Below are 19,852 nucleotides of genomic sequence, written 5' to 3' on the forward strand. Positions count from 1 at the left end.
CGGGATTTAGATGTAAATCTTGTAAAATTCCATTTTATGCAGAGACACACAAATCTGCTCTGGCTCAAAGGCTCTGGGTGAAGTTGCAGCTGCGGAGGTACCTGCTTGGAGGATTTTCTTGCAGGCAGAGCACCTCTCCAGCCAGGCAGAGGGAGGGCTGGAGAGGCAGCTGTGTCCAGAAACACAGACCCATCCCTGAGTGACAGGAGTAAGGCAGAGCGTACCCGTGTCTGTGCAGAATGACCCCTTGCAGGGAGCTCGCAGCCCTCGGAAAGCTTTGCTGTCTCTTCTGGTTTAGCGGATTGGACGAGCCAGGCCTTTTGCCATAGAGACCTGCTCCCTCCTGGCTGTAGCCCCTAACCTGGGCACGGACCTGGGTCCCCCCCGAAGCCGCCTGCACCGCAACACCCCAGGCATGTCATCCCTCACGTCCGTGGTGCGGAGCGGGTTACGCAGGAAGGACCTGGGAGCGGAGTTTCTGCAGCATGAGAAAACTTTGATTCATCTGTGAAGGTGGTGAATGAACGAGGGATGTGACCTGGAAAGGATAAACAGGAAAATAGGGATGTTTCTCCAGCTCGGAAAAGGCTCGCTTTTTTTTCCCCTGCTGTCTCAGGATCACTGGAAGGGATTACACAAATGAGAGCAGGAAACTGCAGTCAGGGTTTTGCCAGAAATAGATTATTTTTTTTCTTCTGATATAAATGAAGAAATATGGGAGTCCGTAGAGGCTGTTCCACATGCACCCTCACATTTTGATTGCCAAGTCATTTGCATTCGTATATAAAGTGACATCCACCCTGCAATGGGAGCTGACATGTAATCACAAAGAATAAAAACTCCTGGAAACATCTATGTGCCACTGATACAACTTCAGAAAGACAGAAGTTTGAAAGAAGCAGAAAATGTACTGAATATTTTCGGACGAGTAGAAGGAAAGTATCGTCTTGGAAGATGTTAAATATTAATTTTTTACCTAATCGTCGTCATTCGTGGATTTGGTAAGTATTCCTAGGTTTTGTCCAGCTAAGGGCAGTTCTGGTGGGCAGAAGAGCTTGAAAGTCTGCAATTTTATGTTTGCAAAAAGCAGGTGCTAAAAAGAAGCATTGATAAGGATATGCGTGTTCCTCAAGCTGTAAAATTGTCAGGGTGCTTGCTGAATATTTTCTTTTCTTCTGTCTTTCCTGATCAGATTTTGATCTCACGACGCACCCTCACGACGCCTAGTAACTGGGGGGTGCGTGTGCAAAGGGTGGGAAAAGGATGGAAGATTTTGTATCGTGCTTAATTATTTTTGTTGTAAGATGTATATGAACATGAATTTTCATTTAAAAAATGACTCACTTAAACGTCTTTTCACTTGGGTGATTTCATGGTGTTACCTCTGTACCTTCTCAAGTCTGTTGTCAACTACTGTTGCATTTTAATAAGCAGATGGAGCTGCCGCTGCTGCCTCTGCTCTGATCTGGCTGTGTTAGGGCAGAGGGAGATGGGAGGGGACCTTGAAGGGCATGTCCTGCCACAGGTGCCACAGGTTTGTGCTTGATGGACTGCCCAGGAATGGGTTTCCTTTCCATAGGTAAAGGTCCGCTGTTGGAGTTAAGATATGAAGTTATTGGGTAGTGTGAGATACAGTCTTACAGTTGCAGATACCCCATCTAGTCTGTACAGCATCTTGTAAGAATAATAAAATATAGAGAAAATTTATATTCTAGATATTCAAATACTGTATTCTTTAATCTTACCTATACACATACATATTTTGGTTTTACACAGAATTTATCCTACGTAATCTTATTATTACTTATAATCGTTTAACTGTGGCTCTCTCTGCATTAGGCTTCAAGATGAACCTATAGCTCAGTATTTGTATATATTAATAAAAATATTGAGGGTCTGAGTCTTTAAACGGTCTGTAAAGATACACAGTCAGCTTTCCTTCTCCAGATCTCAGAGTCTGCTCATCAAGCAGAGCCATGTGTGGTGTTTCAGGGACAGGAGAATGGAAAGGTAAATATATAAAGAAGATGGAAAATGCACTCCTGTATTATCGGAAGACCTCTGGTTAAAGCAGATGTTAAGAAAGGAAGAAACAAGGACCCCCTGGAAACAAGGAGGCAGCAGGAGGGGGAAGGAAGGAGGGTCCCACCAGTTGCTTGAGTTGTCCATGCGAGGTGTTGTACGTCCTCCCCATCCCAAGGACCCGTTTGTGTTAGTGTGAGGTTTTCTTAATTAAAAAAACCCAACAGCATCTGTCATTACATTGCATAGACATTAGGGCCGTGTCTTCCGCACTCGGTGCGGCGCTGGTGAATCGATAGATAGCTGAGACGAGAAAGATCGCTCTTTCTCTGCTGCGCTGTGGGTTGGGGTGGACGGCGAGGTCATTCTCCCTGCTGCTGGCCATGCCGGCCTGGCAGAGCTGCGTCGGTGGCACAGTGCTGCCCTGGCACCCTCTGCCCTTCTGCAGGACAGACCTGGTGGCACGTGTCGCCTCCCCTGTTGGCATGGCGGCTGTGTGCTCAGGAGGGCAAAGTGTGCTGACAGCAGGAGCTCCTGCCCTGCTGAAGAGGTCCAGCACGTGCTGCTCACGTGGGCGTGCTGGCGACCTTACCGTGTTCGTGCTCTTTGACTCTGGTATTTGATCCCAGGTTCCCAGGCAGCTGCAATGCTTGCAGAGTAATAAGGACCGTGCAGTGAAGGTGTCAGATGTGCAATTGCTGTGCAGCACGTTGCACAGTCTCGTAGTTTCAGACAAGCACGTTGCCAAAATTTGTCGTCTTTGTACCAAAATCCTTCAGCTTTCCTTTCTCCATACATGCCCATTTGTCTGCAGCGGTAGAGGACAGTTCATATGTGATACCCAGGTGTGCACGGGAGATCCTAGGAGCATCTCGGCAAGCAGTGGCCACGGGATTGTCAAAATCTGTATAACATTGCCCCTGCAAAATTGTTTTTGTGCACCAGTTATTTCCAAAGGCACCTGGCCATGGGGGATGTGTTTTGGTGCTGGCAGATCAGGCTGGGTGAGCTTGGGGAGGAGGATGCGCCTTTGCTGGCAGCTCTCAACATCGTGCCAGATCTGAAGGACGGATATAAGTGAGGAATCATGTGGCTGCACCTGACACAGTGGCAGGTTGTTGCTGAGCGTTAGCAGAATCCATATTAGATCTATGTAGATACAGAATTATCACCACGGCTTCCCCTTTGGGCAGGGGGAGTTGTTGGTTGGATTTAGGAAGTTCCTCTTGAGATGGAACCCCAGTAAGCTAAGACTGAGGGGTATTGGATCAGGAGGAAAGGGGTGGGAAGCATTAAGTTGATTTGCCAGAATTACAAATGCAAGGAAGAGGAGAGACTGTGTGCGTTAGTTACGGACAGTGCCAACACCTGCACAGAGCAGAGGATGTCACAGAAATAAACGTTTCATTCAGAGAAAGGAGACGTACATTTTTGGAGCTGCAAGAGCAACATAAGTCATTTTAGCTTGAGGAAGTGCAGAACTCAAATAAAAGCTCAACAGCACCATAATCCTGAGAGGGGGGGCTGTCAAAGATGGGTCCCGGAGACAAGTGGAGCTATTGGAGCCCATCGGATCAGTTGGAGAAGTTTCAGGTCATTTAATACTGTACAGCTCAGAGGGAGCCCTGCCACTGTGTTGGTTTACAAAGGAGAGGATAGGCGTTAGCCTATGAAGATTCACTTAACCTGTGCGCAGGTGGCGATAAAGCACGTTCTTCGCCCCGTGCTGGTCTCATAACAGTTTCAGACTGAGTCTCGCCAGTCATGACCATTGTAACCGGCTGGTTGCTTGTTCAGGGCATGCGTTGTGGCTGAAATTCATTAATTACTGTTGGCCATTTGCACTGTATCTTCAGGCACTTTGTTCCTCTAGTAAGTTTTCAGTCCTCTTCTGAACTTGTCTTTCCTCTGTCCCATCATGCATAAGCAAACTCTTCAACTAAAATTAAAAAAAAAAAAAAAAGTATTGTAGATGCTGGTGGAAGCATAAGTGTTCACTGATCTGAACTGTCTAAAACACATTAATTAAATTAAACAAATCAACCAAGTAGCCATTCGCTGCCAGGTGGGTATGCAAGTGAACAAATAACTGCTCCATATTGCAGAGGAGTTGTCAAAACCAGATCCTAACGAAGCGTTTCAGAGAGGCTGTTTTAAACGGTGCAGCCTGGGGCCAGCTGGGATGGCCTCTAGGTTCAGAGCAGCAGGTTCTCCACCAGGTTCAGTGGCCCAGGCTGCCCGCAGCAGCTGTGGGTGCCCCATCCCTGGCAGGGCTCAAGGCCAGGCTGGAAGGGGCTGGGAGCAGCCTGGGCTGGGGGGAGGGGTCCCTGCCCATGGTGGGGGGTGGGACTGGGTGGTCTTGGAGGTCTCTGCCAACCCAAACCGTGCTGTGAGTCTAAGTTCAGGAGAGGAGCTGGTGGTTCCCGTCCACACGTGGGTGATGCGGGGCATTGGTTGCTGCTGCTTTTCGGTGGGGAGAGGGGAGGGCTTTGCGCCGTGCTGAGGGATGCTCTGGCTGGACTGGGGCTTTGGAAGCTGTCTGGGGAAACGGAGAATAGTTGTCAGCAGCTGAGTGCACTGGCATGTCAGTTCTTCTAAACGCATGGTGGAGAAACGGGAAACTCCGTGGCCGGCGCTTGTTCATAGGGACGTTTTAAAACTCCTGTCTGTCCCCTGCACAGTGCTGAAGGGCAGCTGCCTTGCGCCGATGGGCGAGTAGAAAAACTCCGGAGACAGTGAAGCGGTGCAGGGAAAGGGCAGGGCTCTGCTGCTGGCTGACAGCACGGGCATGGCCTGGAGGGGCTCCGCAGCCGGCAGGCAGCTACAGTCCGCGGGGCAGCTGCTCCTGGCTGATCCTTGTGTCAGGACTGAAATACCGACACCCTTACGGTAGGGTGATAAGCACAGGGTGCAAAACAGCCACCCTGGCATTAACACTTCCAGCTCCGTTGGTTGTTTGCGGTTGGAGATAAGGCTGGAAGTACTTTTCATACTGCGGTGCCGATATACTGACTACGACTTTTATTTATTTTTATTTATTGAGTTTTGAAGTACTCAAGTTTTGGTCCGGGAGTGAATACTCACCAATACTGTGGGTAAAAATCTGCTCGACCTTCAAGTTACCTTGTTTTCGTGGGGCTTAGCTGTGACTTTAGACGTACTTGAAACATTTTGGTTGTCTTCACATACTAATTCCTTAGCCTTCTATAAATAGGTAGTGTCTTCAACAAAGAAATGATTTATATGCAGAGGGTAGGTTTGAGAGACAGAACTCAAAAATCTGTAGGCACAATTTAGAAAAAGAAGGCCAAATATTTCTCTTGTGCTCACAAATGGCTGTAGGAAGAATAAAGAATACGCTCTTGAAATGTGTCTGCAGCGAAGACAATGCCTGGCTGAAACGAGATTTTGAACAATAAAATAATGGGGATTTAATTGAGTCTGAGCAATGCAGCGTTTGCTTTCACTGTTAGAAGAGCTGGTTACGGAGGGATTCTGGTGGAGGAATGGTGCTTGGTATTTAGTGACCTTTCCCTTCCCTTCATGCTGTATCTTTTCAAGTTGTTCCTGGCTATATTTTCATGCTGGTTTTGCAAGGCAGAAGATAAAAGTTAGAGCATTTGAGGCTGCTAGTGTTGTCTTTACATTATCATATTTATATTCATTATCTCAACTTCCAGTTAAATAATCTGTGTCACTTTATTTGGATGGCAAACTCTTTTTAGCCAGGTTAATGTATATCTAGATCTGTCATGCACGTGTAGTTGTTTCTCCAGTTTCTCCTTCTCCTCCTGGTTGACTTGTCTAAGACACAGAAGCCCAAGTTCTGACGTGACGCAGACAGCCCTCACCGTGTGGGTCCTGTCAGGGTGAGCCTGGATGGAGGAGCTGCCCCGGTGGTTCAGCAGACCCGCCTGGCTTCGGTGGGTCCCCAGGGAATGCCCTTTGGTTTAGGTGGCATCCAGAGAAGACCAGGAAACCACGTGCTGACTTTGTTACACAAGCCCAGGTTCTCCTTGAATGCTTTTAGAGAAGGCAGTGGTCTTCATCCTAACGAGGGGGGATACCGTTGGTGCTCCACTGGCTTGCAGAGCTCTGCTGATTAGCTTCCCTGCTCTGCAACCTCTAAGCATGCTTCTGTGTCTCTGATTTTTTTACTTCCCTCATCACCATTGTGTATAAGCTTGAGAGATTATTTGTAATAGTGCTGCAGAGAGTTAAGATAATTTTATTTCATTTTATTTCTTCCTACGTGATCCTTCCCACCCCCCACTCCCCTGGCCCCCTGCCCCCCCCCCTCCTTCCCTGCCTCTGCAGCCGTGCCCTGAGACCATGTCCTGGCCACCATCACATTTCCACCGCTGGTACCCGTTCCTCCCAGCATCTCCCCCTCACGTGCTCCGAGATGCTGTCTGGCTCTTCAGACAACCGCTGCGCAGAGCGGTCCTGTGCTGCACCCCGGCTCACGCAGCTGGATTTAATGTCTCAGACGAGAAGGGCTGGATGAGCTGGGACAAACCCTTGATGAACCGAGTGAAATGAGTCCACGTGGCTTCACAGCGTACAGCAGTGATGCACTGGATCAAACAGTATCATGGGTCGATTTCTTACTGAGTTTGTTTTCATGTTTAACAGTTAGATTGATAGAGTTAACACATCTTCATATGCTTTCCTTAAAAAACAAGTAGAAAAGATAAACTGCTGTTAAAGGCTTGCAGTCATTTTTCTAGAATTTATAGTGATAGCTGCATAAAAAAGCAACAGAACCATACAAGGAATCGGGGCAGGGGGGAATATATCCTGTAAAATGATGATTAAATCCCTTTATAAACCAAGCAATGATTTTGTTACTTTGGAATTTTATTTTTTCTTCCAAACAAATTAAACTTCCAGAATTTAGTGAAGAGCTGTAGCGCTTTAATACATTTGCCATCTGCAGTTTCTAATACCACTCTCTTTGTTAATTGTACTGAACAAAAAAAAATATTCTCCAAATAATGGGGAGCTTTTGCTGTTGTGAACGCTGAAGCAGCCCTGCTTTGGTGCAGTGCCAGGAGTGCGTGATTGATCGTATCTGTCTGAGCTGTCACCCTGAGAGGAGCAGCAGACCCGGGCAGGCTGGGTGCAGTGCTGCTGTCTCGCAGAGCTCTAATTTTGCTGGCCCATTGACGTCACTGGGAGGTTTCAAACCAGCCCGGAATGTCTAGTAAACTTGCACATAAATGAAATAATAAAAGCCTGGTAGCTAATTCACAAGCATAAAAATGAGGTTTATTCTTTCGGAAAACCTTTCCTGTTTTGTTCTTTTTTTTTTCACAGCCTTTATCTAGTTAGCATTTAAATAAATAAAACTGAAATTCTAATAAGCATCGAGGATCATCTGTGATAGATTGAACAAAGGCTATAAAAATGCTGCAAAAGGGGAGGCTGGAGGAGGGGCAGCAGGAGAAGACCTGCTGCTGCTTACCTGCTACATACAGCCCAGTCTGCCCAAAACTGCTTATTATGAATAGTGCCATCATGCAGCATTTTAATAATTTTGCCGGGCGTCTGCACAAACCATCTGTAGTTTCGTAAGCCCTGTGATGCTGCGGCTATGTCAGATAGATCGGTTGAAATGGAGCGTGGCTCATTATAACATTGCCCTGCTGAGAAGTACTGGCACCTCCACTCGGATGGATGCTCTCTGTTCTTCCAAAGGTAACCGAATGGCTTTTTTTCCTGGAGTTCAGACAGTTTAGAACATAATTTTACAACACTCATAAAAAAATAAATGGGCTTTTAACATCGTTATGTTACATGGAATGGTATCTTTTTGTATTCTGCGTCATGAGCTTCAGGATCTTTCTTTTGTAGATGGTTGCCCTCCAAATGACGAAGCAAAAGTGGCTCACTGAACCAGAGGGTGAGCAGGGCACGGTTCGGGACAGCTCTCCTCTCCTGGCAGCTGGACACTGACTTAGATCTGCCATAATCCAGAGTTTTTCAGAACAGAACCAGTGGAAATAGGAGTTGGATAATGATTACAGATTTGGTTTTGCAATGTGGGGAAAAAGATTGTTAATCACACTTTATTTCCTTTAGAAAGTCCTGCTGAGGAATCTCATCTGGATGAAAAATAAATACCGTGGCTGTGAATTACAATTCTGTGTCACCCAGTGCTGACCAGGATGTAAGCAATGACAGGACTGCGAGTGGGAAAAGACTTCATTTAGTTCTCAGGGTTAAATTTAGGCTGAGCTTTGGGTCTGGGGAGCGGAGGGCAGCGCCCAACGCCTGTCTGTCGGGCTCTGGGCATGGTGTTGGTAGGGGTGCTGCTGTGCAGGGTGTGCCTGGCTTTGTTCTGAGCAGAAGTAACTTGAAGGGAATGTCGCATGGCCCCTGGAATAGCTTTTTCATTTTTCCCACCAGTGAAATGGAGAAATTGTAGGGGGCCGGTTCACTGGTACTGTGGAGCTGTTCTCAGGATGGCACAACTGGAAATCACAAGCGATGGGAGGGTGTGTTTTTGAAAAGAAAAAAAAACAACCAAAACACTTCTACAATTCTTTGTATATAACAAAACCCAGGTCAGCAAGAACCCAAAATTTCACTCATTCCTTCTGCAGGATCCAGATTTCAAACCCGTTTGTCATGGTGGTGTTCTCTGAAAAAGCTAACTGCCCAGAGATTGCCTTACGTGCTAGGAAGTTTGTAGCTAAAAGAAATCTTTATCCCAGTTATTAACCTCTGTAAAAGAGGTTTATGAAGAAAATCCTGATAAAGCTTTAGAAACAAGAATCTGTATTCCTAAGCCTGCTAAGATACAAGAGTGGAAAAAGCCCCGGAACTTCTTAGGAATGCTGAGACCCATTTTTGCATTCCCTGGTGCCGGTGCTGTGCCGTGGCGCAGGGAGCAGTGGCCTGCATGCCCAGCATCGCCGCAGCAATATTCCCCCAGTATGAACCCAGAGCAGCCTGGGTCAAGGTCAAGACCCTGCCATGCACGTGTGCTATAGTAGTCCTTAGGTATGTTACCACCTATTTTTCCAACTTTCTCACCTCGATTGCTTTACAACAGCATCTGACTCCCCAGCTGACTGAGGAAGGGCTGATCCCTGACCAACACGGGCCAGGCACTCTTGCCAAGTTTCAAATTAAACCTTTACAGCAATAGCCTGAAACGGAAAAGAAAGAAAAAAAAAATTCAAACCCAGCCAGCTTCTGACAGACCATTTTTTATTGTGGACAGAACATGTTTTCCATAGTTTTATTCTTGAAAACAGCTCAATAGTTTTTGCGGGAACTTTCCAGGCAAGTTGCATCCTGAGCGAGCCAGGCTGGGCGAGCAGCCGCACCACACTGAGCACTGGGGTTTGCAATGGGAAGCTTTAAACATTTCTTACTGTGTGTCTCCCTCCGAGGTGTTTATACCTACTGTGTGTAGGTGTTAACTCCAAAGAAAGTTTAACAATTAATGTAAGCAGTAACAACCAGCAATTTAAACTAGTTAATTCTGTAGTGGTTAACATAATTCTGAAACTTTGTATAAACGCTCACAATTCCTCTTTCTTGGTAGAAGACTTCCCTTATTTCATTTTTCTTTCTGTTTGCCTGTGTGAAACTTGTGTTTTAATACAAGTGTCAGATGTGGACTTTGCTGTTAGGAGGATTCCCTTCAGCCTCCCCTTTTGCTTTCCAGAGAGCTGCTGGACCACGCACAGCATCTGTGACAGGAATGAGGGGCCCTCTATTAAAAGCCACATGCTGTGCCCCCCGATTTGCTATTCAATGTGGAGGAGCAATGCGAAGGTTTTCCCTAGCAGCTACTCCCTGAAAGCTGGAGGACATGTGAACCTGATGTGTGTTCGTATGTTTTCTGTGATGAAAGCAATAGGTGTAGGTCTGCTACTGAAATGACAGTGAATTAAATTAGCCCGAAGGGCCTGATTCCATTATAAAATATTTTTAGAAGCCATGGATAAAGCACAATAGGTCGATAATGTAAACTACTGGAATGAATGCCACATTTGATGATGTAAGTAATACAGTTTTGGGGTAGGAATATAGAAAAAGCAGAGGACTGGAAAAGCAAATATAGCAGGTGCTTGTGAAAATGCACAGGTAGTAGTCTAGACAATTGCTTCCACAGGATTAAAATCTGTCACCGTTAAAAGCCTATTAAAAGCAGATTTGCCACATTTAAAGGAGCATATATTGTGTTGCCTGCACTGGCTTAGAAACTCTTTCAGTTTCGATGGTTTGGCCCACTGTCAAAAGCACAAGCATGAGCAAAAAACACAGCATATGTGATTGGTGGGTTTGTTTATAGAAGTAAGAGAATTAGGAGAGGAACTGAATTTGATAGACAGTATATATTTGGCTTTTAGGAGAGCTTGAAATACAACTTTGAGTATTCAAATTGACTCTCATAAGGGGAGAGCTATAATATGGCCCGAAAGCTGGCTGTTAGCTAAAGACGTGAGTGGGCGGTCTGGGGAGCGTCAGTAAGATCTTAGAAGGACAGGCTGCTTCAGGGAGCCCGGTATTAATTACCTAGCCTGGAGGGATTAATGTCTGCAGAGAAACAAGCCAAACTCTTGTTGTCTAAAGGTTGAAAAAACAACGAATAAATACGTGGTTTCTTGCATATTAGGCAAAGAGGAGGAGAGGGAGCTGGGAAGGGTGGACAGCAGCGTGGTAGTCCTCTGGGTAGGCTGGCAGAAACGGGGAAATGAGGATGAACAGAAGGATGCTGCGAGTGACATGAGAAATAAGCTGGTAGTCACCGTGCAGTCTGGAAAAGACCGTTTGGTGTAGCAGGCTCGGTATCTAGGGCAGCAGCTGACGTATTTCCAAGGAAGCCACAGCAGTTATTAAGAGTTGAGGGTTTACAGCAGAAAAGGAGGCAGGTTCAGCACGACGCAGCGGTGGAGTGGGCTGCAGGGTGACCCACAGGAGCTAGATGGACAAGGTGCTTCACGTTTACTGCCCACTGATTCAACCAACTTCTTCATCTTGGAGAACCTTGAACCTAGTTTGAAAAACCCGTACGTGTCATTTCAGTGGTGGCTGGTGTTACAGCGTTACCCACCCTGGCTCCGACGGGAGCAAGCTGCTTTACCTGTGAGCTTTTTGGGAAGGAGCTTGTGCTGCAAATGAGCCGAGCGCGAGGTGCTGGGCATGGGGCAGGCAGAGAGCACTGGGACACATCCCCACCGGGCAGGGGCTCGCTCGTGCTCGCGAGAACATTTAAGTGGGAGCCTGCTTCAAAGCAATCTGGATGCTGCTTCGGTTAACTCACTGGTGCGTGATTGCTGCGGTGATAAGTAAAGATTTTCTGTAATTTGGTGTGCTTGTTTGGAGGGCAGAATAGGAGTTCTTTTAAGAAACCAACATAAAATAAAACTAGCCAACATCCTAAGAGGAAGGCCTGAAGAGTTAGTGGCTGGCAAAGTCTGAAGGTGCAGTTCACCTGAAAAAGGTGGAAGCAAGTACCTTGAGTGGTAGCATGTTGATAAAGTTCTGTTGTATGCCGAGTGCTGGATGTTGCTTGGAGACTGGGGGGGGGGGGGGGGGGGGGGGGGAAGTGTTTTCACTTGTAATACATGCTAGATCATTTTATGATGCACAGGGAGAGAGTTTTATTCAACCAAAAAGTAAACTTTGGATGTTCCTGACGTTGTTTCCAGTAAACGTGTTGAGCAGGTAAAGGATGCAGATGTACTTTGGGGTGTGTGTATATCCCAGGAGGTGAAAGAACAGAAGGTGTTTGGGAAGGAGGTTGTGCAGTAGGCTGGGAGGCCCTTTCACAGTCCCGGCGTGCTGTCGGTCTCCTGCATGGCTTTCGTGGCGATCTGCCCTACGCTTCCAAGGACTTCTGGTGTTCACTGAAGGTGGCAAACAAACCACGCTTTGGTGTGGCGCATAAGCACAGATAACATCTATATCATGCAATTAAGTTATTAGACAAAACTACTGGTGTTCCTTGGAGGCTGAGTAGTCTAATAGCAGGACATTCTAATGTCTTTGTTACGCATTTTGAATGAAGTTCTATCAGACCAGTACACCAGTCTGCCTTAGCTGTTAAGCACATACATTTCAATTAGCTAATCTCTTTCTTTTCGATAAACTGTTTCAGATACCTGTACTTGTTCCTTTACGTTTCTATAAAGGTACATGTATTTTTCTCTCAGGGTGGCATGTTTTAGCTGGTGTGTGTAAGAGGGCTGGCTGTCCTGTGCTGCCAGAACCAGGAGGGTGTGACAGGGAGTTGTTACCTGAAAACCCATGCGGTTGGTTTATGCAGATGCTAATTCTGTCTGATGGAGAGCAGGTACCTTCAGGTTTGGTATCTGAAATACGCTGCGTTCAAGTAAAATATTTAACAGCTTTTGTTTTTATGATATGACCACATGAATCCTAAACCCCCGAATCTGTTTCATTTAATAGTAAGTCCCTCATGGCTAATTTTGCATGCAGTACACAGAGTAGCATGACTATTCTGGGATATGATCCCAGTAACAGTGGTGAGTCATCAGCCGCAGCAACAGTAATGATATGAGGATCTATTTATTACTGCTCTTCTAAGCTGTGAGTTCTTCTAAGCAGTGAGTTCATCTAGAAATTATGTAATTATTCCTCCTGGATGATTTTTCTTATTGGTTTGTAATTACACAATATTCTCAGAACACTTCTGTATTTTAAAATTAAGTCCTCAGAATGACTTAATGCAAGAACGAAGAGATTAAATCTTACCTTGTTTAGATTCATTTTGTTTGACTTTATCAATAATACAGCTTTCTAGATGTTGTTGCACAAACTTCACCTTGCTTTGCAAAACTGTTTAGTGCATCATTACTGGTTCGTAAGTTTATAAACAAATATTTGGGGTAGAATCATCTGGTCTTAGGAACTGGTAGGAGGGGAAATTCCATGTATGAGTCTGTGGCTCGTTGTTTCTCGGGTGGGAGAAGGGCTGGATCTATAGCTGTTGGAGGAGTTGTCCTCATTGCCTCCGAACGGCAGGCTCTCCCTGGAGAGGGCTGAGGAGATCCAAAAGCTTTTAGGGAGTGTGTGCTGCCACCCAAGTCCTCCCCCAGCTGGTACTTGTTTTCATAAACAGCCTTCAGTGCCAAGTGCCGGTCCGTATGAGTTTATCCAAGAAAAAGCAGCACTGCTACTCTGCAAAAGTGAGAGGCAGGTTGTTGGCAAAGATCTTTTTCCTCAAAAATAGGAAAGGGGGTGTTAAACGCTCTTGGAGGCCCCTGGCACAACCTGGGTGTCACGGGAGCCTGGCATGGAGCGCTCAGGGATGCTGCTGGCCCCAGATGCGGCACTTGGACCCAGACTGGAGCTCTTGGACAGAGTTCCCAGCCTGGGGTACCCCTTCCTAGCAGTGTGTGAATGCTGATTTGTCTTGCTGCTTTACACCAGCTTGCACCCTGTTTCTACAGTCCCTTTTTAGATGTAGGAACATTTGGGTTTGTGTTCTGCATCGCCAGAAGTCATGGGGGAGCCTTGTACCTATTCTAGAAGGTCACCTACTTAAGGCATCGGTCCGTCAAAGCGTTGCTGTGCCTAGATTTCCCCATATGCTAGGGGTGGGATACCCCAGGTTACCCCTTCCGATGGCTCCTTCATCTCCTACCTGTACGTGCCAACGTGGCTGTATTGAGTTTCTGGGGAATGTACAGACAGGGCTCACTCTTACCCCCGTGAAGACATGATTCAGGAGTGCCTCACATCATGATTTATACCAGCAGAGGAAATCATCATGAAAAATATATTCTGAATTAAAATCTCAGGTAATTTTTTCAGATTAATCGCTCTCCTCTAGCCTGTGGGTCTACTGTACTCACCTCTGCATGGGCCACCTCACCCCAGTGGCCTCAGCGGCTCTGGAGGGCTGCTGAGTCCTCCTGGTGCCACTGGAGGAGGCTCTAGGGACACTCCATGATGCTCTCCAGCCCTCAGCACCAAGAAGTCTGAAATCCATCCCTGGTGACACTCTTTGGGAACATACCTGGAATTTTTGGCAAAGAAGGAGAGAACAGCTCGCCTTCGTTTTCTGGACAAGAGGAGCCACATGCCACCTACTGGAACCAGAGCTATTTCTGCGCAATACCTGGCTTGTTTCTGGTCACGTCAGCCAGAGCCTGTTAGCAGTGACTTTAGGTGAAAGGAAACCAAGGCATCACCAATCACTTGGCTAACGTTTTGATTCCCTGACATGCTTCTAAGCCTGAATCATTGTGCTTCACTTGTGGCTCTTAAACACCAGCCTTGAGATTGTCTCGATGCTGTCAAATGTTGATGCGTAGGGTGCGGTGTCACAGTCTTGATCCCTGCACAGTCTATCGTATTCCCACCACGGTTTCTGCCCACCTGAATTGTTGAGGTACACATGTTCATTTGCAGGTAGGTGACAAGTTTTTCTATGGGAAGTTGCCATAGCATTGAGAATTACTTTTTTTTGTCTTTGCCTAGAGCTGAAAAGAGAAAAAAAAGCCTTACAATAGACTTCAAAGCAGCCCATCTTCTTGTTGCTACCTATGGGAACAGAAGATGCTTTCATGTTTGTCCCCAGCTGAAACCCCATTGTGAGCTGATCCATGGCATATCCAGGAAGTATGTTTTGGTGTGTAGACAAGGACCTTCCCAACCAAAATTTTTCTGGCAGTTTTGTCACCCGCAAGAGCAGATCTGGGGTGTTTTGGCATCATCTGATAAGAGACAAGATGGAGCATGAAGCAATTTCCCTGTTGAGTTGGTGTATTTGGTACTGAATATTTTTTGGAGCAATTCAAAGGCTGTAGATTAAAAAAATCAAAGAAATAAACCTGTTGTATCTTGCTGCAAATGCTGTGGAGAGCCAGAGGCAGCGGGTCTGCTGGGTGCCAACAGGGCCCTGAGTCAATAAGTCTGCAGAATTTGGCCCGAAAATTCCCCTTTCACAGAACGCAGGAAGGAGCTGTGATGCAGCTCTCTGCTAATTAGAGAAGCCTGCTCTCTCTTCAGCAGTTGCCTAATATTTTCCAGATGTTTGCAATCTTCATATAAGCATATAATAAAATAATTGATCTCAGAGAAGTAAGGGCTGCAGCTCTCGATGGGTGACCAGGGAAGTCCCTTCCCATGGCTGTGTCCCCGTTGCCACCCTTCCCACTCATTCCGCTGCTGCTGCTGCAGGCGATGAGCTGGCAGCGGCTTCACCAGCGCCGCGGCACATGAGGACGGCAAGTCCTCTGCCGTCATCCTTAGTGGGGATGTGCGCCTGCTTCTCGGCATCCAGAAAAGCTTAAAGCAGGGAAATACAGATCTGCTAAACTGCAGCGTGTGCGTCGCCGAACTGCTCATACCTGAGGGGCTGGGCTCTGGGTTTTCTGAGGAGTTAGATAAATATTCCTTAGATTTGATCTCTATTTAGAAAGAGAGAAAAAAGCGGTGTCCTTCTAGTTATAATCTATTTCTTAGAATTATTCTATAAACTCAACACAGCCCGAGTATTTCAAAAGTGATACAAAAGACAAGCTAGCAAGGCTCTTGAAAAGCCCTAAATCAGATTTTATTTAGTTATCTCATGTAAGTCTATTATTTTTACACTGATTGTACATAATACTGTTTGAGTGTTTATTATATGCAGTATTTTGACATTTCGGTTCAATTTTTATGACTTCCTTAGCATAGGAATAGATGTTTAAAGATGGTTTAGTGGTTAGTTTGGAAGGAGAGGTTAATTAAAAATACGAGGGCAGTGGTGAAACGGATCTGTCTTCGGTACATCATCTCTAATTAGGCAACTTGGTTTTTTCCCAGATCAAGTAAATTCAGTAGATGTCTATCTCAAAGGATTCAGTGTGGTGCCGTATATGACATGGTGAGATGCAAGCTGGAGGTGTGGACTGCCACAAGAGCTGTAAAATGGGTAAGGAGTGAGCTGCGGGGGAAACACGCTGGAACTGGTGGTACAGCAAGGACATCTCGTAGGCTGGAGGAAGTTAGCAGTGGGATTTTTCAGGGATAAATCCTACATCTGATCTTCTGAAACATTTTCATCTCTGTGTTTGTGCTGATGCCATCTTTTGATCTTCTGTACGCCCACTGTTGCACGTTGTGGTTGGATGTGGTTGCACGTGTGGAAGGCTTGCCTGGCCTTGGTGAAGTTGAGCAATACGGAGCGTTAAGGTCACGTGTGTGCGGATTAATAAGAAAAACTTTGGCTGTACACTGCAAACTGATTAGCTGAAAACAGTGGCAGAGGAGAGCCAGCGTGCTGCCTGCAGGGTAGTTGCAGGCTGTGAGCTGGTGTGGCTGTGGGCTCTCCCTGCGAGCAGCTCTGGTCCAGCCGAGATACCGTCAGGGAGACCTCGCGGTCTGCTGGGGCAGCTGGGGAGGCGTGCTAGAGATCGGAAGGAACCCAGTACTTGGGAGGAAGCTTGATAAGTTCATGGAGGAGGTTGTCTGGTGCAGAGTCTGCAGTAGCAGAAGGCTGGACACAGGAACACACAAAGTTTTTTCCAGATACAGGCACCTGGATCTTACCCTGCTGTGTAATTGCTTCCATGCTATTTAACGTGGGGCAGAGTATCGGCTCAGGTGGGAGTCTCCTAAAGCTGGCTGAGGTAGACTTCCCGCTGAAGTGCTGCAGCCTGTCCCAGTCCCGATGCTCTCAGTGCCCCTGATCTCTGTTCCCAGCTCTTGGTCTTTGGGGAGCCATCCTGGCTGCAAGCCCCTTGCCCAAGGGATGGAGTCCAGCCATGGGACCAGTGGCTCGGTGCCACCTGCTTGCCTGTCACCCTGCAGCGGGCCAGCTCAGCTCCATGAACCCGTGGAAGACTCGCATTACTTTGTCTCGGGTGAGCGTTGTGCCAGGTGGGTGCAGGGGGAGGGGAGCAGGGCCAAGCCCAGGCAGGCTGAGCCCAGGAGCAGCTTTATTGTAAAAACACCAAGGCAAAGATTCTGAAGCCAGCTGGAGAAAGTGCAGTCAGAGATTTCTTATAAATCATCTCTACTTCAGCTAAAGCGAGAATCCCCACACGTCAGCACTTCCCAACTCTGGCAAAAGCCCTGGGGGTGTGGAAGCTGGATGACATCATGAGGAAAAGGGGTGAATTCGCATGGAGAGTGATGCCAGTGAACTGAATTCCCAGTTTTGCCATGTGAGTTGTGCTTTGCAAAGCAGAGCAGAGACAGGCTAAGCACCCAGAGAGGTTCCAAATGTGTCCTTCTTGTGATCTGAGTCCATTTTTTGGGGGAAAACCTGTCAGGCTCCTAAACAAACATTTCTTGTTAACCTTTTCTTGTGGCGAGGAGCAGGAAAGAAGTGGTTGGTTCTGTGTGCTGTCCACATCAGTGGCTGGTGAGTGTGAAGTGGGGGCCACAGCCTGTCTCAGTGGGGTGGCTCGGGTCAGCGAATCCACAAGAAGTTGTGTCTGCCTGGTTGTGAAGAACCGCTGTGTGGACGTATACGGACTGCACAGCATTTGGAAGGAAGCCCACCGCTCATAGCAGGCACAAACTAGCCCCTCTCCTGCAAGAAGCAAGGCAGAGAAGATGCCTTACAGGTCCAGGGAGCGTTGAGCTTGGCTGTCCCGTGTCACCAAGTCGCCCTGGTGTGTGTCTCCCTAATTCCCGTAGAGCCACTTGGCTGAAGAGCTCCGACATCCAGCCACGAGAAGAAAGGCAGGGTTAGGAACTTCTTTATTACACTTTTGTCTGCTCCTGAAGTTACAGGTCTCTTGAGATCAATGTGCTTCTTGATGCTGTCTCAACAAGGATACTGACTTCTGTTTTGAGTCCTGCTGCTGGGCCAAGTTGCCAGGTCCCTCATGCCCTTGTTGGCAGGGCCATGGAGCTCCCGGTGTTGTATGACACCCTAACTCTGGGGAGAGTGAGTCTGCCTGGTTGCAGCTTGATTTCATCTGTTTGCAGTTAGAGACACTTAGGAGAGCAGAGATTTACTGGCGGCAGGTGGCAGTGAAGGAGATGCTGTGTCTGTACCTAGCCTTGTTGAGAGCATAAAAGGGCTTTCTTGAAAATCTGGAGAATAAATATTAGCTGAAGGAATAGCCATCTGTGAGTGAAGTTTTGAAGTGGGTATGGATTGAATGCCCTAGTTTCACTCAAATCACAAAAGACTGCCTGCATTTTTTTCATCTGTAAGGACAGTAAATTGTTTGGAGTGGAGTCTGGAAGAACAAGCTGACCCCCTTTTGCTTTACTGCAGTAAAATTATACACTGTTTTAAAAACTAATTTATTAAACTTATCGCTGCTTTCCCAGATCAGTTTTAGCTCCATTAGAGCAAGCCCAGCTAATGAGGTCAGCTGGTGACTGATGTAATAGTATATATTTCAGATTAAATGTGTGAAGAAGTGGATTCTGGCCCAAAAAATATAATAAAATCCATTATTGGGAGGAAACACAGAAAATTGCCAAAGCTATAGTGAAAGTATTGCCTTCAATCAGGTCTGACATGTTAGTACAGCAGTACGTGGAAGTATAAATGGTGCGCTGCTAACACGCGTCAGCTGCGTTGCTAAATGCCTGGCTGGAAGGGGCTGGGGCTCTCGCAGTATACGCACAGATGAGGAACATGTATAGAGTAAGGGACAGAGTTTCTACGTACCAGCCTGACCCCTCACATAACGCTTTGCTTTCATTGTCAGCAGTCCTGTATAGCCATAAATAAACTTTGCAATTACTTCCTCTTCTTCGGGAGAGGCGTCTGGTGCTGCGGAGCTGGGTCTGAGCAAGCCAGCAGTGAGCTCCGGTGCCAGTGAGCCAAGGCCACAGCGCAAGGTCCCAGCGGGGGGCTGCGCGGCAGCCGAGAGCTCCAGCCCAAACTCTCCATCTCTTTGCTTCTCTGAGTTTAAGTCATGAGCTTACCAGTCACACATTTTTATGCAATTTAATATCTTTTACGTGGCTTCATTTTCTCTTCTGTTATTAAAAAAGAAAAGGAAAAGCTCTCATGGGCATGAATGAGGATTTATGTAATAGGTTGCAATGGCTCCATCAAAGCCATTGTGCTCTATCTTGTGAATATCTATTTAATCAGCGGTTTTAAAAGACCTTATTTGTGCTAAGTGATTCTTCTTTCTTAGACTGCCGCAAGAATTTCATACCCTTGTGAAGACAGAGTGCAGCCAGTCCAGCTATTCTAGGCTTGAATGCTGCTATTGAACCGTCTTTATGCTGGAAAGTGTTTCAAGTACCAAAGATGCTATTCAGATGATTATGGAGTCTAGGAAGGAGCATTGCTAGGATGTTACTTCTGTGATGAAGTCCCTGGGCTTATTAACTAATCTACTAAATTCAAGTCAATAAGCAACTCAGCTATGCTTGCTCAATTTTCTACATCAGAGATTTGCTTGAGAAGCCCTGTAGGCCACCATCATAATGTAGGAGTTAGGCCAACTTTTGATGTCTTGGAGACACCCAGAAGGTTTCAGCCCCTGCTCCCAGAGATAACTGTGCTCTATCAGCCCTCACAGGAGTTGCCCTTGCTTTGCAAGTAAGAGCAGTGTGTAGTTAAGGTGGCATTGCTTGCTCCCTGCCACCACTGAGCCACCGGGCCAGTGCACGGGAGAGTCGTGGCAGGGGTGAGGTCCACCACCGTGTCCATGGTTATGTCCTCAGGCTGTCTTAGCAGTCAGTGGCTTTTTGCTTCCACCTCACCCAAGGAAATGGAAAGGGGTGGGAGTTAGTTCTGGCTTTGTTTACTGAAACTAGTGGAGCCTGCGAACATAAATTTAGACAGAATTTTATTTCTGTGTGTGGCTGGTTAACAGCACACACAAAAAAGGCTACGTTCTTAAATTAAGTCACAGAGAACACTTCTTACAAT

At 46.7% G+C, this 19,852-nt stretch overlaps 1 protein-coding gene across 3 annotated transcripts in view; it reads left to right on the forward strand.

Annotated features, from left to right (window-relative positions):
* The window catches only part of PDE4B (phosphodiesterase 4B), a 216,344-nt gene that overhangs the window by 120,885 nt on the left and 75,607 nt on the right, over nt 1-19,852 (forward strand). The window contains exon 1 of one of the 3 annotated variants that reach the window (XM_040610289.1): nt 882-1,001. The exons of the other annotated variants lie outside the window; for them this stretch is intronic. Within the exon in view, the coding sequence (XP_040466223.1) occupies nt 955-1,001 (47 nt within the window). The 5' untranslated portion in view covers nt 882-954. Of the gene's footprint in view, nt 1-881; nt 1,002-19,852 lie in introns of those variants that run through there. 3 annotated transcript variants of the gene reach the window in all.

This window comes from Falco naumanni, chromosome 11 (genome assembly GCF_017639655.2).
Source record: "Falco naumanni isolate bFalNau1 chromosome 11, bFalNau1.pat, whole genome shotgun sequence".
NCBI lineage: Eukaryota > Metazoa > Chordata > Aves > Falconiformes > Falconidae > Falco > Falco naumanni.